At 39.4% G+C, this 24331-nt stretch overlaps 1 protein-coding gene across 7 annotated transcripts in view; it reads right to left on the minus strand.

The window, feature by feature from the left end:
* RAPGEF6 (Rap guanine nucleotide exchange factor 6) overlaps nt 1-24331 on the minus strand; it is a 121481-nt gene that overhangs the window by 17671 nt on the left and 79479 nt on the right. For 5 of the 7 annotated variants that reach the window (XM_054288199.1, XM_054288196.1, XM_054288198.1 and 2 more), the window contains 16 exons: nt 22452-22635; nt 21486-21622; nt 20830-20988; nt 20462-20614; nt 19776-19940; nt 18767-18874; nt 18205-18408; nt 17428-17536; nt 15458-15701; nt 14712-14869; nt 10685-10925; nt 9270-9653; nt 6891-7102; nt 5887-6010; nt 3507-3530; nt 642-862 (listed from right to left, as the gene is read on the minus strand). In XM_054288199.1, coding sequence (XP_054144174.1) covers nt 642-862; nt 3507-3530; nt 5887-6010; nt 6891-7102; nt 9270-9653; nt 10685-10925; nt 14712-14869; nt 15458-15701; nt 17428-17536; nt 18205-18408; nt 18767-18874; nt 19776-19940; nt 20462-20614; nt 20830-20988; nt 21486-21622; nt 22452-22635 — 2827 coding nt within the window. The remainder of the gene's footprint in view (nt 1-641; nt 863-3506; nt 3531-5886; nt 6011-6890; nt 7103-9269; nt 9654-10684; nt 10926-14711; nt 14870-15457; nt 15702-17427; nt 17537-18204; nt 18409-18766; nt 18875-19775; nt 19941-20461; nt 20615-20829; nt 20989-21485; nt 21623-22451; nt 22636-24331) is intronic. The other 2 variants (XM_054288197.1, XM_054288195.1) reach the window with 1 other exon arrangement.

The raw sequence follows: 24331 nt of genomic DNA on the forward strand, positions 1-24331 counted from the left end.
ATTTAGCATGGTTGTTACTCATCTATTTTGAAACAAATCTGTCTTTCAAGAAAGTGAAAACTGCTAGAATATCTAAATAAAACACAATTATAACGTCTCATTTCTAAGTAAGAATTTACTGAACTGTGTAAGACAGCAGGTCAGACAACAGTTTGTTTGACAAGAGCTCAAATTATGAGAGCTATCCTGCTGTAGTCCTCAATTTGTGACTGTCAAGCCATGCCAAACTCATCAGTCAATATTGACCTAACTTCTCCTTCTCAACAATCTTCATTTATTCTAAGGTGTAATCCATTGCAGTTTCTATATTGATTTTGTCTCTTTTCATTTCTTGCTGTTCATATGGTAAAGACTACTTTTATCCTTCCTAGCTCTGTGCAAGGACAGCAGGGTTGATGTGCTATTGGATTTCCTGCCAGACTGATGGGAAGACACACAGCTTTAGGAACCAAAGGTCAAAATAAAAAACATCAAAGAAATTTTTGAGCTCAACCAAAACATGAACACACATGAACTGACAAAACAACCCTTCCTACAGTATTCTCTCCTTGGAAGAATAGTTTAACAGTATTTTTAGAGAAAGAACAACCTTTTTTATAAATGCTATCGATCATGCTGCTGTTCTAGCTCACTCTACTTACAAGTGCTGTATGCAGGCTCACACTGAAGTGACAATATCTGGATCTTCTCTTCATCTGTCTCCACGCTGAGGTTGGACAGGTACTGCTTCACCTTCCTGGCCATCTGGGCATCCTCGTAGAGCTTCTTGGCGTTGAGGAGCGAGCTGCGGCGCGCGCGCTTCTTGTGAGCCCCTCCCTGCACGTCCAGCATGTTGGAGTTCATGCTGCCCTGGCTCAGAGACCTACGAGAGAAAAGATCAGAGCACTCAAGGTTCAGTTCTCAACAGCAGCAAAGAGCTACAGCAGCATAGGCCAAAGCAGATTAATACCAATAATCTTCAGTTAGGGCTAGTGCATGCTGATGCAAATGAGTTAAAAAGGATGAACAGCATTAAAACAACAATTGTCTTAACGTATTTGGGTAAATTGAGAGCAGGGATTTGAGCCTAGAGCAGGACAGCCTAGGGAGACGTGGAGCTGAGAAGAACAAGGGGCAGTGTTGCGTGTGGAACTCATTCAGCTCCACTAATGAACCCCAGGCTTGTGCTGCAGGACCCGCAGCTGACGAGAAGAAATGGCTGCAAGTTGTGCCAGGAGAGGTTTAAATTGGACATTAGGAAAAACTTCTTCATGGAAAGGATTGTCAAAACCTGGAACAGCCTGCCCAGGGCAGTGGTGGGGTCACAATCCCTGGAAGTGTTCAAAAAACACATGTTTAAGGTTACACTTGAGGACAAGGTTTAGTGGTCAACATGGTGGTGGTGTTGGGTTGATGGTTGGATTTCATGATCTCAGAGGTCTTTTCCAACCTTAAGAGCTCTGTGAATTCAACTGCAGATTCTAGAAGTGGACAAACTTGATAACTTTGGTGGTTTAAGGAACTGGGTACCCACTGTGTGCATCAGGCTTACACAGAAACTTCCAGCACTTAGCTGAGCACACAAGTGAGTGACCACTGCAATCCTCTTAGAAAACTGAGCTTCTCATAAAGTTTAAACAAGGGGCAAATTATGTCAAATGTACAAAGTGCATTTGATTACACACTTAACTTCTTTCTTCAATTAACTAAAAACATTCACAGAAGAGCAGCTCATTAAAAAATGTATCCCAAGAAAGGTGAGGAATGCAGTGATGATAAACATACACCCAGGCTTACATCTATGAAAGAGGATGATCCTCAATACTCCTAGTTTTGAACTCTCAAATCTATCAGTAAGTGAAGCAAAAATAAATAATACTGTAACTGTTAAAGAACATGAGTTACTCTCCCTGGCAGTCACTCCAATTCACACTGGAAAAGTGACCAAACAACATCTGAACATAGGGTGAGGTTTAAACACAGCCACTTCTGTTTCTACTGCCAAAAGTCCTACAGCCACACCAGTTCTGATGCATTTTTAAATAAATGGAGATCACAGTATAAGTCACATGTAAATTCTAATGGAAAACGTCAAAGTTGTTCAAAGCTGGGTTTGTGTGGGGATTTTAAAATAATCAGATGAAAATTTTTAAAGCTACATGAAGACATTTATCAAGATCTTGTGTGTTTACAGACTCACAAGTGGCAGAATAAACAACGTCAGGCACAGAAGAGCCATAATGGCCAAAGGAGTCAGAATGAAACATGTTGTTAGAGAAAATCTTAGGAATCAAGTAAACTGAGCTTAGAAAATAAATGCTGGAAAAGAGCTGACTGCAATATTTTCAGACATGTTAAATAAATCATTCTGAGAGAAAATAGAAGCTTAAAAGCTCTCAGCAATTTATAGCTTAATTAAATAAAAAAGTATTGTTATTGGAGACAAGGAGCAGCAAAAAGCATGATGGAGTGTTCACAGCTATTCAAACCAAGGGGACACTCATGTCTCTTGATGGATAAGGACAAAGCTATTCTACAATGATCAGAAAATTATGTTTATTTTAAATGATAGAAATATTTTGTTGTTTATGCACACACTGATTTTTTTTCAAGTCTGGATTTGACTTTTTAAGGCAATTTAATTCTATTTAACAATTATTTTTCCTTGTTCCCTTTTGTTCACAGTAATTCCAGAGGTTAGAAATTACAGTGGCTCCATGGGTCCTGGCTATTCCTCCCCATGAGCTGCCTTGTGAGCAGCTGATTATTGAACACCAAATGCTGCCAGCCAAGGGCATCCACACCAGCATCAGGGACCAGTCTCCAAACCTGCTGAGCCCAGTATGACCAGCCCAGGTCCTGGCACTGTCCCCATCACTGCTATGCAAAGGCACACAGGTAACACACAACACATAAAATATGGCTACAATGTCAGTCTTAAAATCACTGCTCTGAGCCAGGCAGGAATTTCCCTGGCCAACATCAGAACTCTCATCTTTAGCCATTCTGTGATCCAGACGTCACTTCCAATACTCCCAGGAGGATCAATGAGGATTGTGGTGCAGGAAATGTGAGATACATTTTAAACATATGCTAAAAATAAATACTTTGAAGGTTGCCTGAAGATAAACCTCAGGGAGGAAATTACTACATCATTACCACAATTCAAAGTGTCTTTATAGTTGAAAATGCCGAATGGCTTCATCTTTCCAGTAACACATTAAAAGGCAAGTTACTTATTTCATTTACTTCCCACAATAGTTTGCCTTCCAATATAACTGCACAGCAAGGTTTTTTAATGCACAAAGCCAAAACTCAAACAACTTATTTACTACACAAAAGCAACTCAGAATTCTTATAGCTGCATGTTGGCTGTAACCCCTCACTCCTGTTTTCAAAAAAACATGTATTGCAGGGTTAATAAAATGCATGCTGTATTTCAGATGCATGCACTAACGAGGAGGATGCAGTATGTTAAGAGTTGCATAATCTTTATTTATCTTATTTGCATTCAGCTCTACACTTACCCCAAACTTCTCCACCTCTTCTTCCTGTAAGCAAGAGCCATATACATTGAAGCATGTATTTGAACAGAAAAGCACAGGAAAAAAATAAAACAGTTGAGAGTCAGGAAGAAAGATGTAGACAGGAAAGAACAGAAAAGAAAAATCTCTATACAGCCAAATTCTTCTCAAACAATAACACAATGTTTTCATGAAATGCAGGGGCAAGACTTGACAAATACTTTGATATCTATCAGTTTTTTGTTTAACCTATGAATTGAAAAATTCAAACTTGCATTAATTTATTTTCCTGTAAGTCAAATTCAAATTTGACCGAGTGGAACTCATTCATATTGCAGAAAATGGGATAAAAATAATTTATTCTTTGCCTGTTGAAAGTGTATGAGAAATCATCACTATCAATATTCAAGTTTATTGTGTTGTTTTCTCTTGACTGTTGTCTGGAAAACAAGCCAGTTGCCAAATACACCTTGAAAGTCTAGATGCTCTCAGTAATTTGTAATGAACTTGTGAGTAAGTCTCATGTTACCACTAATACAGACTATTCTTGTTGATTTTTTATCTTCAAAAGCATTTATTTGATGCTTCATAACACAAACTGAGAGATCAAACATGAGATACAATGAAAATTAATATAAATTACATGAAAACATGGAATTATTTTCTTTTAATCTTTGGCACTATCTTTAATATTGGATGCCTAAGCAATTTATGGCAGTGTGTGTAATTTAAATTACAGTCATTAAAATGTGCTCTGAAATTCTGAAAAACATACTAAAGGTAACTATTTACTATTAAATTTATTTAATGATTAGACTTCATGAGGTCTTAGGAAGTGCATGGGCCATCAGGGAGGTTATTTATAGACTAATTTCAGCTGTGAATGCCAAAGTTTCTGAAAAGCAATGACGACTTCTCAGTAACTGACTTTTTAATTTTATACTAAAAATGAAATCTTGCTAATTTCTATCCAACTGTATAAAAGTGAATCTCCCCTGTGAATCAAAGTAACATTAACAAGGATCTGTTATTTTTGGCTCAGACTGGGCCATTTTTAGAGTCACAGAACAGTTTGGGAGGGACCCCAATGTTCATCCCCTTACATCTCCCTATACACCTTCCACTAGACCAGGCTGCTCAGAGCCCAATCCAGGCTGCCTTTAAATGCTTGAAAAAGAGAAACATCTTTCCTGATAGCTAGCCTTGCAAACAAAAACCAGACAGAACTGATGATCCTCTGTGAATCCTGACCACTGGAACACCACAGAGAACCAAATCTCTGTGCTCCTATAGAGGCTCCCTATCCTTGCATGCCCGATTTCTTCCACTGCACAGATGTAACTGAACTCACACATCAGAGAGAATCACAGCTGCACAGGAGACTGCAATTTTGGGTGCATGAAGCACACTTCACCCAAAAACTGTGCCCTGTGTCTCCTACCTGCACTGCTCCCTCCAGGGTGCTCCGAGAGCTCTGCTCTGCTGGGTGCACACAGGTACGGGCAGCTCAGCAGAGAATTTTGCCTTTTTCTGAAGTCAGAGCCATGTGGCTGCTCAGCCATGACCCAACTCCCTGAGGGGGCTTGTCTGGCCCATCAGTTTGAGGCAGACAGTGCAAGGAGAGAGGCCACCACCCATCTCACAGACACCTGCAGGGTCAGGACCCTGTACGGACACAACATCAGAGCCACTGATGCTCTCAGTTCAGCCAGTGGGGAGAAAACAGATGCAGGAAATAATTCATTTCCACTAAATAATATCTGGAGCTAATCAGCAGCAGATTAAGAGTTATGTTGTTTTTATTCTGCACTTTGTTAACACCAAGCCTGGTGATATTTAGCATCAGGATAAAAAGAAAAAAATAAGAAAAATAAGCCAAGAAAACACCCTCCACCTGCTGAAGCCTGCACATATCAAACATTATGTAGGTGGAACAAGCTGTGCTTAGAACAAATAAAAAATATTTCATTTGAATTTAATATGTTATCAGTGGGGTTTTGTTTTGAAACAGCATTTCAGATCTATACATCAGTGATAGAGGTGCTTTTTATCTCTCTCTCATATCTAAATATTGTACCCTGTAATATTATACCTCTCTCAAAACTCTACCGACACTAGCATTTTATTTGGCAGAAATATGTATCATTAAAATTAAAACTTATTCTTCTGTGCTTTTTAAAGGCAATAAATTGGTTTATTAGTCATTCAAAGCAGGTCTGGGAAGCATCAACTGCTTTGCCATAATTTGATAAAGGCTGTGTGGTTTGATGGTAGATGTCAATGATGATGTACACAATGAAACACCAACGTGCTGATGCACACAGAGACCCAGATCCCCCCACAGTGAGACCCCTTCAGTGCTGAGGCCCCTCCCTTTGCACACCTTTGTCTGAACATCACAGCTGGATCCATGTTTGCAGAGGTCATCCGGACAACTTGGCGGATTTCCTTGGCGATCATCCGCAGCTTCTCAAAATTTACCAGGCCATCCACTTTAGAATCATTGCCTGCATAATTGAAACACACACACATAAGGAAAAAAAAGGAGTAATAAATATTTCTGAACAGCCACTGTGCTTCCAGTTCTTCCCTTGTTACACTTCTCCCTTTCCTATCCCCTAATCAACAAATTTTTTTTAATCAAAGCAGCAAGAAAACAGGATGTTCTCTCAAAACACTGATGGAATCAAACCCATTTGGACTACCCTATATTCTTTTGTTAATTCATTTCTAAAGTAACAAGTATTAGTAGGAGGAAAAAGGAATAAGTGAACCATGCCCAAATTCACTTGCATAATATTAAAATAATATAAATACAGAATTGACATTAACAACATTCACATTAGGAAAAAAGTTCAAATAGTTCTGAGCCATCACAACCAAGAATTAAACATAGTTGGAAATGGTTCACCTCAACCAGTTGTAAACAGGACTTTGTATTATGGGAATAAGATGGAAATATTTAAACAAAATCCCTTGAAAATGTTGAAAGCAAGAGTAGGAGGTGTAGCACTGTGTGCATGCCACAACATGGAACAAAAACCTGGAAACATTACAAGCTTTTTTCTAAGAGAAAACATTTGAAGTAATGTAGCTAGCAGACAGCACACTCACCTACGCTTCCACCCTAAACCTCAGGACAGCTGAGGAGGATTACAGCATTGCTTTCAAAATATTAAAAATATGCATTTTATTTTTAATTTTTGCCTAGAACCAGTCTCTTCCATTAGGCATTCCCAGTTCTGTTTTATTTCCCTCCTACAAAGGATCCCTCAAAAGCATCTTACTGGTGCCAGCTTCGTTAGACACATGTGGACACAATGAGCACTGAAGAAAAGGCTGAAGTACATTCAATGCTTCATTTATTTTCCCTCTGTTTGACATTACCTTCATGCAGAAATGTGATATCTTTCTTGACAACAGGGAATAGTGGGATAATTGGAGGCTGCATGCTCTGGCTGCTGAGGATGTTGCGATATTTTGCCATGTTTCGAGATGGATCAAAAAGATCTTGAAGGTCTCTGAGGTGCTTTTCATACTTGCTGGGTAACTTTTCCCAAGTGCCTCTGAGACGAGCTACTGGTGCAAGATTTAACCCACTGCAAGGCAGAAATGTTTCATTATTAGCTGTGAGTGGAATTGTTACCTTTCAGAAGGAAGTGAAGGGCTGGGGGGTTGTTTTTTTAAGGATTAAAAATAGCTTTCCCAAGGTTAACTGTGGAGCTGGGTGAATAGCAGGCTACAAGTTCATCACAATAACCCTATGCTGTTTAACCATGACTGCTCAAGGTACAAATTTCAAATTACTGCCAAAATATTATCTCTGTAATACAGGACTGGCATCTATTTAAGAATCGTGTAAAAATGTATACCACAGTAACAAAAATGGTAAAAAATGCATGAGGTGAACCAATGACTGCATAGAAAATGAGAACAGTGCAGAGCTCATCCCAAGCAGAAGTGGCAAGACTTTAGAAAGAAATTCTTCCTTATGAGGGTGATGAGACCCCAGCACAAGCTGCCCAGAGGGGCTGTGGATGCTCCATCCCTAAATGCTCAAGGACAGGCTGGCTGGGGTTTGGAGCAGCCTGGTGTAGTGGAAGGTGTCCCAGCCCATGGCACGGGGTTGGAATGAGTTTAGCTTTAAGGTCTCTTCCAACCCAAACCATTCTGTGATTTTCTGACTTCAGCGCTTCAAACAAGAGCATTTGTAAATGAGCAACTGACTGAGAATTGGAAGCAGCAGATATGCTAAAACTTGTCACTGTGCCCTCATTCCCACTAAGGAAAAATATATCCAGAATTATTTGGATACAAAAACACGCCATTAAATCAAAACTTAATAAATTAAATCCACTCTCCTATCATAATTTGTTACCACCTATGCTGAAGGAATTCTGCAGTAATTGCGAAGTCCTCACCTTTGCACAACTGGAAAGGGATGTGCTGCAGCATTGCTTAGCAAATCCAGAGCCACACTAACACTGAATTTGCTACTCTCAGATTTATACTTTTTTCAAAAATTTACTTTGTATTTGGTTTATTTTTTAGACAAATTTCTCTCCATGCTATGCCAAACAAAGCCTTCTCTGACATGAAAAAAACATATGCCAGCCCACAGCTCCTCTTTTCCACGCTACATTAAGATGTTATCTTCCTATTTCATGAGACATATGGCACCAAACTGCTGTGCAGGACAAGGCAAGAAAGAAAACCCCTGTGCCATATGCTAACAAAAAAACATTCTTCTGGAAATAAGAGTAAAACAAAAACTAACTTATTTGCCTTTTTTTTTTCCCCAGAAAAAAGACACTTTAGTCATGGCCTGATTAGACTTAAATGGGAAGCAGAAAGAGTAATTTCCTTACCTAGAATAAACCATGAAAATTAGGGAGCAGAATATAAAAATTAGAATCAGTATCTATGTGTGTATTCCCACATAATGAGCAGCCACAGTCTCACTGACTGTCCAGTACCCTTCACAGAAACTCATGAATTCTTTAATGACTAACCACAACCAATACATTTGATGAACTGGTTAGACATGGAAGAAAATATTTTATGTGTTAGGTGTTTTCAATAATGCTGCTGGGATACAAATCCAGATCTTTGTCTGATGAATCACAGTGTCTTTTTTTTCCTACAGTGAAGGCTGGGTGTAAGATAATTGCAAATACAGGAAATGATGAACTCATGCTGTTAAAGCACCAGCATTCAGTATAAATCAGAAGAGAAAGCTTAAATGTGAAACTGAAGACAGGAAAAACAAAGTAGAGAAGCAAGTAGATGACAGGAAAGAATGAGAAGGAAAATGAAACCAAAACAAGACTGATTTGAGGAAGTCCTTACAATGCAAGGAAGAAATAAAGTAATCGCATCATCACATATACGACTCAGTGCACTCTGGAAAAGTAACAGTGACTGACAAAAAGAAGGGAAATTGGGTGCCAAAGTCACAGAAAATGACACAGTGCTCAGGCAGGTTTCTGCAGTTCATCAATCACACAGTGCTCTGTGCCCATCTTCTCTTTTCCTGTGAGGTACCAGTGAGACTGTCACACCTAGCACTGTAACAGGACTGAAGAGCTGAGGTGACAGTGCAGAGACTCTGGTGACAATCCACCTCTGACCAGTCTGGCTTTGGAAAAGCCCCCCCAGCTCCAGCTGTAGTCTGCTCAGGATATTCCCATTTCTTTCCTTTCACTTGGATTACCAGAATTGCCTGTGACAGCACCAATCAGATCTGGGAAATGGGAAGTGTTTTACCTTATCACCGCAAACATGGAATTGAAGTTCTTGCATTCTCGACAGTGGAGAGCAATTTTAATGAAATGCTTAATAATCTTCATTCTTTTGAGCTGGTTGGGTTCTGCTAAAATTTCCATGGCAACCCAGAAGGTCTCTTGATTTATGACATCCTCAAACTGTTTCAGGTGAGCGTTGCCTGTTTTGGAGTCCAGCTTGTAAAGGTCGTCGATGTACTCCGTGGGCTCGATGTTGCGGAACAACTCAAAGTCGCGCATGGAAAGCTGGGTGGCCACCTCGATGGTGCTCAGCTGCAGCAGGGAAATCTGGCTCTCTCGGAGTAGCTCTTGAGCATCCTCATCTGAGCACAAGGTTTCTGTTTCCATGTTGTTTTTCAGATAATAGCTGAAGAATGATTGAGGAAAAACAACACATCAGAGATGCTCTTCAGAGGGTTTGTGAACACAAAGACATTGAACTATACTAATCACTGTGAGCATTTCAGAGACAAGAAGGAACAACATAACCTTGTACTTCAGTAAATGTTAAATAGCACCATTACTTAAGTAAACAAACATTTCAAAAGCTCTTTGTTAATATTTTTACACTGTACTCTGTAATATGCTGTAGTGCTCACCTTTTCCATTTGTAAATTCAGCAGCGAAAATAGCATTTCAAAAACACACTAGCCCTGAGACATCTCCTGTTAATGTATTTCTACATCTCTCACACAAATTTTGCATGGTTTTTTTCCATAAATTTACTGTGGCATACTAATATGTGCATGATGCACAGAGTATTCAGGAAATGAAAATATATCTGGAAAATTCATTCTATGGTCCCAGGTAAATCACTTTCAGATACACAAAAGTTTATTACTCATAAATTCCCTCTGTTGCCTAGCAAAGACAACTACAGAATACTTTACTTTAATAAACTTTCTTCTGGTATGGATCGAGTCATCAGATAAAACCAAAGCACTTAACATTTTAGAAACATTCAGAACAGTTTACTTAAAAATGGAAGAATTTATCTCAGGTTAGTATCAGTTCATTGCAGCATGATGCTGAGAAAGGAATTAATTGTACTCTTTAATCCTCAAATAAATGTGAGAAGAATCAAAACAAATATAACTTTTTTCTCTAAGTGTAAACCACTATATAGATTATCTTGATCTGCTAAATTTAGCTGCCATCAAGCAAGCTCGCTGTAAATTTAGGGAGAGATTTTTGAGTGCAGAAGAGGAAGGCGATCCAAAGAAGAGAGCGAAGTGTAAGTTACTGGCAATTACTTGCTTGTGTTTCCAACAGACACCATCTATTTTTAATTAAATCTCTCCCTGATGTTGGGATTAATTATCACGGAGGTCTTTTCCAACGTGCAACATTTCAATCCCGAAAGCCAAATAAAATCCAAGCAAAACCAGGGATATTCACCGTCCGTTGAGCTGGATCCTGTCCGCCAGCTTGGAGAACTGGTCCGGGAGGCGGCGCTGCTTGATGACCCCCTCGGGACTGACGGACACCTCACACAGGGAATAGGTCTCAGGGGCTCCTGTCAGGTTGAACTCGTGGACAGCATGACTCACCACCTCCTTTGCTGTAGTGTCTTTGCTGATGATGATGTAACAGCTCTGCTGATCTGCTTTGAAGACTCGGATCACTTGATCTGGAATATCTAAAAAAAGAGCGCAACACCTTTAATGTGTGATGTACTTTTCCCTTGAAAAGACACAAGGTCACTTGGATATTTTACAAGGGCATGTGATAGAACAAGGGGGAATTGGCTTGAGCTGAAGGAGGGCAGGTTTAATTGGATGTTAGGGACAAATTCTTCCCTGTGAGGGGGTGAGGCCCTGGCACAGGCTGCCCAAAGAGGTTGTGGACTCTCCATCCCTGGAGGTGTTCAACACCAGGCTGGATGGGGCTTGGAGCACTTGGTCTAGTGGAAGGTATGGGGTGGAACTAGATGATCTTATAGCAAGCCAAACCACTCTGTGATTCTATGATTACTGATTATTTACTGTCCCATTTGATCATCAGGAAACAAAAACAACCAGCTTCTGGGGAAAAAAAACATGCTGGATTTAAAAAATATTTAAAATACTCTGGGTTTATCTTTGTAAGGAAAAAAGAAGACTCTTCTCTCTGCTCTTTTAAAACCCAATTACTCTACCATCCCATGACTCCAATCAAAGCACAAGACATGCAGGTATGTAACTAGACTGTGCACTGCTCCTTCACAGCGTGTCTTAAAAACTTTGGCAGCATCATTCCTGCTTTGGCTCTCCCGTGTCTGTGAGAGCCAGGTCCACACACGTGCCAGGGCACTCTTCCCAGGGATGGGAAGCCACCAAGCACGGATGGATGGGCTTGGGGGTGGGAGGATATGAGGAGGAAAGGAGATTTAATTGCTCCTAGAACTAGCCATGGGCTTTTACCCTCACTCTCTCTCCTGAAGGAACTAAGCTGCTGCCAGCAGTTAATTCTTTGGCTGGTGTGCTTATTTATAGCACATTTTATGTATTATAAATGCATTAGAGACCAGCTTAATCTGAGGCAGCCTACAGCAGGAAATAAATATCTACAGAAACATGTGTTTAATTCACAGCTTGATGATTGCAAATAATTTGCTCTATTAGTTATTACAGAAAGTTTGATTTTCTAAATAAAACTGATTTTAAAAAAAAATGTCAGGAGTCAAAATGCTCCGTAATTTTAAGCACAAGGAAGCCCAGTTTTCCCTTCCCTGAAGACTAAAACTTCACAACTTTTCTGCAGAGCTGAGAAGGTGGGAGGATGCTGCTGAGCCCTCAGCCTTCAGAGTCTGAAGGTCTCCAAAACCACAGCAGAGGCAGATATTCCATAACTGCTGCATTAGAGATCCCCGGTGAAGAAGGGAAGGGCTGTCATTAAAGCAACACCTCCCAAACAGACCTTCCCTTCTCCTCTCTCACTGCTATTTGTCCAGTCCTTGAGTGCCAAATCTGTGGACTGAGACCTGCCCTGAGCCCCAGTGATGCTCAGGTGTCCCTCTGCCCAAGGGGAACCAGCCCAGGGAAGCATCCTGGTTGTCCTTCAGGCACTGCCAGCAGCAGCTCTCTGAGCACAGTTTCAGATGTTGCTCACCCCACTGACTATACATTGATTTTCCTCCATCACAATCCACTGCTTAAGGAGGCAACTCCAAAGATCTTTGGGGGTATTTACCTTGGGGTTACTTTTTCTTGCATCAGGATTTATATGTGTTATGGGCACAAGTAGAAGGAATTTCAAAGTAAAAGGTAATCAAGTAATCTATGATTCAGCACCAAAGGTCCCACCCATTGGAAAAAAGAAAGGCTCAACCAACAGTTGTAAATAAATTTTAAGATGGAGGAAAACATGGGCTAAAAAATTCCAACTGAAACCTAATTCCTCTAACAGTTTCATGATTATGACTAAAACATTATCAGAACATTCTCATCAGAAGCTGGGTTGTAGCTGAATATGAAAAGTTCAATATATATGTGAATAGGGACAATATAAGGGAGAAGTATTTGTACTTTATATCAGAGTGAAAGGGTTGGAAATGACATACTGAATAATTAGAGAAGTGCCTGTCATAAAACTGATAATAAAGAAACGGAAGAGGGAAACATCTATACTTTGGTATCAACATACCTAAAAACAAGAACACACTGAAGGTGTAAAACTGAAATTTAATTGGGGAGAAAAAAGTAAAAAAAACCCCCAAACCAACAAACAAACAAAAAAACCCCAAACCCATGCAACCAAAACAATGTAACTTTTGACAGATAAGGGAAAAATTACAGGCACATTTCTGTCTTCACAGTCTTTGCTTTTAAGCAGGCAAACATAAATTATTAAATTAAATTTTTTATGCATTATTCAGCTCATTCTGACAATACAAAGCACATTTCAAGTTGGCATGCACAGAATTTTAGTTATGAAGTACAACAGAAGAACAAACTAAACCTCAAAACTATTATTCTCTGAAACTTCAGTTCTATGAAAGAGATATAAGCAACTTCATCCCTTTAAAGCAAGGCCACAGAGAAGCAGAGGAACCTCCAAGAAGTCATTCAGTGTGCTGGGGGCAGAAATGGGAACAAAATGCAGGTCTCAGCCTCAGCACAGCACTGTGCCTGTATAGCAACCTATGGATTTGTTTTAAGGAAAATCACAGAGCACACGGCTATCCAATGCCCCACAGTGATAACTATGTCAGTGCAATGTCTGATAGTGTTACATTTACAGGCAAGCCATGCAATATTAAGGTCTGCAGGATGCTTTACATGAGGATACTTACAGTAAAACCCAACAGCTGCAGACAGGAGAAAAAGAAAAAAATTGTATCAACACAAAATCAAGACTGAGGTGCTTACAAAACTTATCAAGTGTACATTGTCAGAAATAATTTGGTTTTCTCTGACATTCAAACTGGCAGCATATTTGCTATAGCAAGCTTAAAGTAAAGCTAAGTGAGCCAGCTGAAGATGTCCCTGCCCATGGCAGGGGGCTTGGAATATTTGACCATCAAAGGTCCTTTACAACCCAAAATCATTCTGTGATTCTATCCAAGGTGAATTAGTTACCACCATTTCATATTAAGCAGTAACTTGTATACTATGAAATGATGAGTTTTAGAAAAACATGTAGCTCTCATGCAGGCTGCAAGGATCTGGAATTGCAGAAAAAAAGGAATTTTTTTGCTATGGGTATTTAAGTACCTGATAGGATATATCTGTGCACATCCCTTTTAAAGGGGAAATCTGCAAATTTTTGTCAACATAAGTCACAGTCACAAAACACTTTACAGAATATGTCATTATGTACAGAACTTACACTTAAAATAGGGAAAAAATATTCTGACCAGACATGTTTACAGGCAGCTGCATATTGCAACAACTGCCTCCTGCAGCCACCCCAGAAACTGGATTCCTAAAGCAACAGCAATAAAAGCCCAGACCACATAGCTCAAAACATTTTTTAGGATTTTAGACATACTGTTGAGCATATATAATGTTTGTAAAACATGAAAATCACTGTGCTGCTACCATGGCAGTCCTATTCTATCCACAATACTGCCTGAAATATATACTGGCAGATAGAAGGATGGACAAGTCAAAGCACTGAGGAGAGATGGCAAAGGAGAAAGGGGCTAACAAAGATTATCTTCTTCCACCAGAGCCAAGTAAATTAAAGGCTCTGAGAAGTGGCAAAATACATTTCTTTGTTAAAAAAAAAAGTAAGTCTCACATGACCTAAAAAATGTAGGCAAGAGAGGCTCAGGCAGTGTGGATGTCCAGTACATTTCAATTTCATCCCTGTCAGGCCCACAGGATGCCAAGAATGCCAGGCAACTGCACTCAGCACCAGTGATGTGAGTACAGAACGATATTCCCCCTGACCCAGCTGCCTTGTTAACCATCCTGTAAATCAACCTCAAGCTGCCACTTACCTGAAGGGTTAGAGAAATCCAGAATGCTGGTTGTGGGCTGCAGCAGGTCAGGGCTGCTGGAGGAAAGGGTGCCAGGGATGGGCATGATGGCCAGGCTGTGGCGGCACTGCCGCGTCCCCACGATGCTGTCGTCCTGGGACTGGCTCACGCTGCCGTCGCTGCAAAACAGAGCTGCTTCAGTTACCTGCACCAAACTCCTCCTTCTCACCTTGGCATGAATGAAACTAAGAAAAATAATGGTGCTCAGCTGTTTTAACTACATGCTGTAGACAGGCTTTCAAAACAAGATGGGGATAAAGATTTGAAAGTGTTCATGGGGAGAGAAAAGATATTTTGGTCTTGTTCTGCATTCTTGGGGCAGGTGCCATGACTTTTTAAAAGCATAAGGAACATGGACATAATGACTAAGCAATTGGTATTTCTTAATGGCCTGAGAATTAATAGGGTAGGTTTTAGGTAGAGGTTAGGGAGAAATTCCTCCCTGTGAGGGTGGTAAGGCCCTGGCAGAGGTCACCCAGAGAAGCTGCGGCTGCCCCATCCCTGGAAGTGTCCAAGGCCAGGTTGGATGGGGCTGGGAGCAACCTGGGATAGTGGAAGGTGTCCCTGCCCATGGGAGGGTCTGGAATGGGATAATCTTTAAGATATTTAAGTTCCTTCTCAACTCAATCCCTTTCCAACCATTCTATGATTAAAGTATCACAACCTAATCAGGAACAATTACTTTTTGGCAAAAGAGTCTGACAAACCTGAACAGTTTTGGAGGCAAGATGCTGAAACGGGTCTTGTCTAAAATTTTCCTGATTCTGTTTCTCCCACCAGATACAGTGTTTGCTTTCATTTTCTTGTTTCCTTTTTCACGGGGAAACATCTGTTCCACATCTCCAGGCATATCTGGGATAGAGTAACGGTTGTTTTTCTTTTCTGCAATTTTTGGAATATGTGGGATTCCATTCTTCTCCTGTCCTATCCTGCAGAGCAGCTCCTTAAACACTGTAAGAGAAGAGAGTTGTTATGAGTAACATTCGCACATTCAGAACTTAACATTGAAATATTCTTTTCCCCTCCAACTTTTTGCTTCTCACATCCCAGAGAGAGAATAAGGAAACATTGCAGCCAGGGCAATATGCACCATGCATTTATTGGCTTTTTTGTTTGCATCTTTTAGATAAAGGAGTGCACATGCTTTTTCAAGAGTAACTGCAAGACAGACTGATATTTTCCCAAACTGTCTTTGCCTCTACTAGCACTACTGAACAGAAGCTCCATCAGATTTCCTATTACATTTATGAAACTAAGCTAGTGTATAACCCACACTGATATTCTCAAAGCTGGAATTCCATGGAAATTATAGGGGTCTGTTCTGTTTCTTTCCACATATATAAGGTGAAAAAAAAGTTCAAATTGTCTTGTCAACATCAATTACTTCTTTAAAGATGCTTTTAAAATCTTTTGATAACCTATCAAGTCAGAAATTCAGTATTTTCTGTTGAAAAAATGGTCATACTGGAAGAATGTAGAACTCAAAGCAAATTACTCAGATTGTCCCTATGTAGAAGGCAACTAAAATTTTCTGTACAGAAAGTCCAATTAAATGGTACATTTCTGTTGTATAATAAAAGCCAAGGCTAGAAGCTTTCCCAGTATAGATTTGAATAGAACAACAGGAATTGCTCATAGTCAGTACCAGACATTTAACACTCAATTAGGAAGTCAGGATAATAGGTATCGCTGTTGAAAAAAGCTTCAAGATATTAATTCATTAAAATTTATCAGAGAAATCACCTTGAAATTGTATCAGCTAGCAGGAGGAGATTAGAACCCACTTGCAAGTGTATGTTGCTCACATTTATAACACAAATTAACAACTTATCCCTGTCTCAGTTCTAGTGATGCTTCATTTTATTTCATTTCACTCAGTTTGGACCACTGGTGACTCTGGTTGCTTCAAGCTTTTTCTGCATTATGCTAATAAGCAACTGCTGAGGCCTTGAACCTTTTTAGCTGCACAGTGATCAACACAGTATAATAATGAAAGAAAATCAATAGTGAGCAAGGGCAGGTAACTGGGAGAAGGAAACAGGAGAAGAAAACCATCAGAAAATATGGATACAACTATGCAGGAAGGAGCTATCCTGGGCACAGTCTCCTTCTTTCTGTAGCTTTTGTTATTCTGTTGCCTGAACAAGATTATGGAAAAAGAACAGATGATTTGACTGAGATTTTAAAGAGGTATTTAGGTGTTTATATTCATGATCAATTAAAAGCCAGCATTTATATGCCATACCACTTTTTATATCCCCTTTTCAATTACAAAGGTAATTTATCTTCTCATTCTTACAGCCCTTAAAGAAAGTTTCACAAAATCCCAGTCTTACATTTTTGCTGTTTCTTGGCAAAAATATTGTGGTCCAGATCCCCTGGCTTTGTTTCAGCCCCACTGCATGGAGGGACATGAAATCAGCTTAAAGAGTCATCTGAGGATTTCTCAGGGAGTTGAAGAGCTGCCTGTGCTGGCTCTGTGCCACTCAACATGCAGCCCTTGGCACAAGACAACTTATCCAAGCAATCAGAGGCACAATGAGGGGACTTCTGCACAACTTCCCACCTCAAGAGCGAGGTGGAAAAAAAAGGTGGAATCCTATTGCACTCATAAAGCCAGAAGGAGTGGAGTTTTTCTTTCACACATAAATATATATAATACATACAGTCTACTCACCAAAAATGTTTGTTTTTACAGTAATGGAGAGATGTGTGTTATTCTTTAAGATTTCCAGAGCTTTTACAAAGGTAATGTTCTCAAAATTCTGTCCATTTACTTCCATTATCTTTAAGAAATAAAAATCAGGACTATTAGGAGAACATATATCTGACAGAGTTACAAATACAAAGGTGATAATACAGGCACAGTAAGAACTTCCCAGGAAGTACCATATAATCTTTACAGCAGCTACAGAATGAAAACATTCCGTGTAAAATAACTATTTTCATCATGTCAGAGAAGTTATATCCTGTAAATAGGTCAGGACTTCCATTTTTACTTGAAAAATGCTTTAAATAAATTTATTTTCTATGATAACATGACATTCTTGCAGTTAATCAGAAATGGTGCATCGTAAGCCACAGATATCACTTCAAAGGTGGATTTTCACTGAGTGTGCTCTGCCTCAGTGAGCTGGGATCAAACACATCAGATAAGAATCCATCCCACAAAACAATCTGATTGTTTCAATGTAACCATATCTCCAATCAGAAAGTTTCAAATAATAACCATAACTTGATTTCTCCTCCTATGCTGTTTTTGGAATATTTAAATATTTTACATATTTTGAAAACTATTTAACAGAAACCCATTTAACAAACAGAAATGGAAGCTGAGCTGTGGCATTCCCACACTTTCCAGTGGTTTGGTTTTAGTACACAGCACAAGATTTCTGTTGAGAACAACCAAGAGGTGAGTGAAGCAGAATATTTTAAATTACTTATTTGTTTTTACCTGATCACCACGCTTAAGTCCAGCTTCTGCTGCTTTGCTGCCTATCTCCACAGTCTCTACAAAAATGCCAAACCCTTTGTCACTGCCTCCAAGAAGGCTGAAAAACAGGGGAGAATCTCTGGAAGGTTTTTGCAGGGTGATTTGTCTCCATTTTGCTTTGGCAGCACAGGCAATATTCAGCAATCTGAGATGGCCTTTCATTTTCTGTAACACAGAAGACACAAAATGCACTGCAATGTTTCTTCTATCAGGAATGGAAAAACAGTTATGAAAAATACCCCAAGTGCCAGAAAACAGATTTTTGATATGAGATTTTCAGATCTTACTAAATAAACCTTGTCCTCTTTTGCAGAAATGCAAAAACTCCCAAGTGAGTGCCATAGGTATTACTTTATGTGGTCTTTATATCTAATTTATATTTAAGAACAAATATGTCCCATGTTAAAAGCCACCTGTTAACTGTTACACTTGGAGACTACAGCTGTTAGGCACTGGTAACACACAAAAACTGAAATATTCTAGTAACACTAGAAAATGTGACATTCATTCTTTTTGCTCCTACCGTATCTTCCAAGTTCTTTTCAAATTCTTCCAGGAATCGAGTCATGGCAGGATCTCCTTCAAAGTCATTAAAATGATTGTTCACCCACAGTAACACTACCCTGGTAACCTGTAAAAACAAAATAAACTATGTATATACATATACATATAAAGGTACCCATGGGTCTTTTCCTATAAGCTTTAATCTATAAACACAGAGGAATACTTGGACATGGTAAAACAGATTACTGTATCTGACAGGAAAAAGACATTTACACTTGAAATCATCTTCTTTTTCCCTTTATTTGGGGAAGCAAATGAAAAATTTAAAAACCCAATATTTTTATACCTAAAAAATACTGGCAACCTCACCCAGTACCCACTGGTGCATAAAATCCATCTTCAGCTAAGCCTTCCTGACACTGCTGATGAAAATCACCATTTAAAGCATCCTAATGATTTCTTTAAAGGAAGTTCTAGTTGTGATAATAAAAAGCTTTCTTTTAAGAAATTTTATTTAAGTCTTCAGATTGCTTCTGTTGGTGCTACAGAGTCACCACTATTCATGACAGCCAGTCTCACAACTGTATTATCCACCCATATTAAAAAAAAAAACTTAGTCTATAGCAGTTTCCCTTCCAAAGTTGTACTATTTCTACTTTTGTTTGATGACACACTTCTCTCTATCTTTTCTTTTATTAAAAACCAGTAGCTGCCAAATTGAAAAGCATGGGAAGAGGTAAGAAGAGAAGCAGCAACCACAGCAGACCCTGCACAACTTCCTATACAAAACATCCAGTGTTTTGACAGTATGTTGGACTTCCTCAGCTCAAGGCTAGAACACATGAAAACATTGGCTAAGAATCAATAAATTGGCACAAGTTCCAGACTATCAAGGTTTCTCATGAATGAGCACACAGTTAAATAGAGTGGAACCTAGTTTTATTTATCTTAGCTTATCAGCAATACAAAAAGGGATCAATTTAAATATATTTTAACCAGAAATATTAATGTCTTTGACTGCAACCAACCTTATCCCTGAGGCTGTCCACTGTGAACCATTCCAAGAGTTTATTTCCAACTTCCAAGGGACTTGTTAGAAATGTTCTGTATGTTAAAAGAAAATCTTCGATGTAGGTTGGATCCACAATAGAATGTTCCTCTATTAAGTGCATGATGAGTCTCTCAGGTGTTGCCTTAAAAAAAGCAAATCAAAAAATAACTGGTATCTCTCACCACTACCTCTCCCTAAAGAGGAATTCAACACAAACCCACATGACCAGTATAATCCCATCAGAAAGTTTTCAGTTATGGCCAAACAGGAGAAAATGCACCAACATGTTTAAATCAAATCCTCCTGCTTCCCTCAGCCCTGATATTTTGCAAAGGTAACACCTGGCTAAAACAATTAGTAACTTCCCTTAATTTTAATTTTTTGTAAGAATTTTAAGTTCCTCTTTCAGATTACAAAAAAATGGCCATAAATACCCCAAAGAGTGCTCCCAACACAAAACTCAATGTATGTGTTGAGCAGCTTACAACGTATGTAACTTCATTAAAGGGGAAATGAAAGTAAAGTTGGAATATAATACACATTCCTTCCAATCAAGTTTTTTGAGCTGACACAGACAAAACTGAATATGTATACTAGATTCAAATTTACTTACTAGTAAATAAAAGTTGAATAGATTAATGGAAAGCATAGAAAGAAATGTACCTTGATAACTATGTGTCCTTTCCTGGTTCCACTGCGATCCAGCTCCCTGTGCTCCTTTACCATCACAATTTCTCCTTCTTCCTCCACTTTGTGAGTGTTTTTTTCTACATGGTTCAGAATCCTCCAGTAGTCTTGCTGGGCTATACACACAAACTGTCCCCAGGGATAACAGTGATTAAAGTATCTAAAATATGAATGTGTCCCCCAATCTCCAGGCTGAACAACCCCAACTCTCCCAGTCTCTCTCCACAGCAGAGGGGCTGTGCACCCCAGAGCACCTTTGTAGCCTCCTCTGGACCTGTTCCAATCTGTTTTCTTTTATTAGATGCTTAAAAATAAGATATAGTTATACAGAATTGCAATCTTACCTGACAATCATCTACTTTGGTTCTGACCACTCCATTCATGTACTGTTTGTCCAGTGAGGGAGTAATCCCAAAACTATTTCCCATACAGAGACTCTCACTCTTCCCATCAGGATAGGTGATTTCTACTGTGCCATTTAAAATAACATACCAAGAATCAAGCTAGAGAAAGAAAAAAAAAAATTTAAAAAGTGAAGCTAATTCAACAACTTTTGCAAGCTCTTATCTCAGAAAGGCTCATTCTTGTAGCCTCCAGTTTGTTATCAGCACATCTCTGCAACGTTTAATTCACCAACACTGCACTGTAAGGCAGTGAGATGTAAGAGATGGAAACAGGAATGCTTTTCAGCTTTCTTCATTTACTTCAGAACTGATTCTGAAGGGAGAAATACTGATTAATAGATTGCTTTCTTAATAAGTAGGCTAATTGCCATGATATATTTGTACCATTTAGTGAGAATGAACATTCCTTCCCTGGGTACCCATTTAGTCACTGCCAGAGATGAGTCTACCTCACCCCTTCTGGGAGGAATGAACAGCAAGTGCCATTCCAGATGTCTTGATCCAAGCAGGAAGAGAGATTTCAGGGTAGTGACTCAGGGCACCTATGCTGGAGCCTGGCTACTGATTTCACACCTCCTCTGGCAGCAGGGACTTACTTCCTGGCCATCCTCAAGTATGATGGCTCCTGCTTGCTCCACGACTTCAAATATCATCACTGAGCACAGCTCTCTCCTCACAGACATGGTCATGTTGGCAAAGGCAGGGAGTTGATGCATGAATTCCAATAATTGTTCTGTTGGACAAAGGAAACATTGGTATGATGACTGCAAGGCCCAGGGTTTCCTTGGATTCCTTACTCTCCACGAGTGTATTAAATGTTAGTTAAATTCATTTGAAAATTGTTCAGGGGTGTTACACTTCCCATTAGTGCCTGTGGCTAAAAAGAGCCCAGTGTGCACTTTGTCATCAAGAGCCAGAACAGCTCCACAGCCTCGCTGGTGTTCTGATTGACTCTCAGGGCAGCAGTCTAGCTAACAGTAAAAGCACTTCAGCTTCAAACATTTAGAAAAATTAAAAATACCCCTAGGTACAGTAATTATAAGCTAGACAGGAGCATGAAATGATTTTCCAGTGTTCAGAGACGCAATCTGAAGTACAGCAGAAAGCAAATTTTGCTATTGAAATTCATGCCAATTTCTAGTTAAACACTGCAGTAAATTATCTTCATTTTAACTGTTTTGCAGCTTACAGTTAAGTATACCTATACTCAGTAATAGTATGTTCTCTTTGCTATTTAATAACTACTTCAACACTTTCAGGCAGTCAGAATTACCTTGCTACATGTCCCATTACATCAGTGCATACAATGACTGTAAAACATCACACCTCGAGTATTACAAAGACTGTTGTTCAAAATACTTGGATTCTCAGAACAAACACTCTCTCAGATAGCAAGAGAAGACATCAATTAAGAGTATCAAGAGAGCAAAGTGAGACATCATTCAATTATTAAGATATACATTGAACATTAACTCATTAAACAGTTTTTGGTTATGTTTCTCTTACAGATGTTATATGAAGTAGCCCTATGTAAATTTTACTACTGTATTTTTCCTCCTCACCAATGTCATCATCAGTTTTATCTGCAGGCTCCTTCTCAAGGCACTCTCGGACAACATCTCGCCCCAGAAGTGGATCAGAAGTTCTGTCAATGTCTTCATCCTCCTCCTCTTCTTCATCTTCAGAGTCTACAGGAGCTTCCGGAAGACCCGTTAAATCAACATCTCCCATCTCACTTTCTGTAGCCTACAAAGAAAATGTCAGAGAGTTCAATGTCCTCAGTTCAATGATTTATGATCTGAGGTAGCTAATTAAAAAAATTAAATTCTGTGACCAACAAGTCTAACTAGAATCTCTAACAGCTCCCTTTCTGAACACTGAGGAAAACATGTTGTGCTGAAATCTACTAAATTTTCATTTTACAGCATTTATTCTCTTTCTTGTGAACTCCTGTGACATTGTTTTTTCACCATTTGAGTCCACAGTATTAACAAAATAGTAATATAGTTTAGTAATATCATTGGTTACCCAATGCCTGTCAGAAATAGATGACAACAAAGACATCACCCTGAGCAACCAAACAAGACAATGGTCAAAGAGTACAAAATACCAGCAACAAAAAGCAGAATCACATAGGAATCACTTGCACTAATTCCTCATGTACAGTTTAAATGATGTAATGGCATGAAAATAAATTTCCAAACAGATGGAAGGGGGAAAAAATGTAGTTTCAAATTCTCAGTTTCTACAGAGTAGTTGCTCAATCACTTTTTTTAAAGCTTAAGCCAGAATGCAAATCATTTTTCTGTTTAAATTCAGAAATTTGAACAACAAGATGTGTCACTGAAAAGTACAAGGCAATTATATAGAAACTTGAAGAAAATGGAGTTTGTTTTTAAATGAGCGCATTTACAACACTCACTTTCACTTTGAAGAAATCCTTGAGATTTTACAAAAACACCGAGCTAAGGTTTTTGCACGTTCACAAAACATCCAAAATGAAGGATGAATTTGAACACTGTAATGGAGCCAAGCACAGCTTCTCTGGACAACCTGTACCAGGACATGGTAAAAAGTCTTTCTAAGTATCGACAGGGTGCAATAAGGTGTCCCTGGGGCCTTAATCCCTTTTTTCTCCAATCCCTGGGGGCTTCCCACAACTGCCAGATGGAGAGTGCATGCCCAGTTCCACCAGCCAAGTCCCTGAGAGCCCTGCCATGCACTGCCTTGGGTCCCCTGGCCTTGCTCAGATCCTCAGGTGCTCTCAAACACGACCTTCTCTTCCCATGGCAAGAATTTGATCCCCCAGTCCATGCCTTGATGTTCAGGGCACGGAGAGATGTGGGAAGAGCAACCTGTGAAAACTGAGATAAAAATTGCTGAGTGCTCTGCCTTCTCCATGTCATCAGTTCTCCTGCCTTAGTTACTGGGGAGTGAAGTACAATTTCTATACTTTTTTTTTGGGTTTTGGTTATTTGACTAATGTACCTGTAGAAGCCCTTTTGGTTTTTGACACATCCCTTGCCACATCCCCCTCCAACTGAGCCTTACCCTTCCTGATCCCAACCATACACATTAGGGCAGTGTTCCTATATTCCTCCCAGGACACATGAATCCTCCCTGATTCCACCATGCATTTTCTTCTTGTGCTTCATTTTCACCAGAAGGTCCTCACTTGGCCACTGCTCTCCTGCTTTTATGGCTCACATAAAACAATATTCACCTAAAGTGATTTAATCACACCAGACTGCACTGCCTCCATCTCCCTACACACTCCATGCTGATGTGAGCTCCAACACCTGCACAAAGGAACAGCTTTGTCATCCTACACCAGAAAAAAAAAAAACAACTGGGGTTTAGATATAACCCTAGAGCTTGTCCACATTTTGGTAATTAGCTAGCAAACCTAATAAATAAAGCTTAAACTATTTTAAAATGTGTA

Source organism: Melozone crissalis, unplaced genomic scaffold (assembly GCF_028551555.1).
Source record: "Melozone crissalis strain CALT ecotype California unplaced genomic scaffold, PUWL_Pcris_2 ptg000061l_1, whole genome shotgun sequence".
In the NCBI taxonomy this organism is placed as follows: Eukaryota; Metazoa; Chordata; class Aves; order Passeriformes; family Passerellidae; genus Melozone; species Melozone crissalis.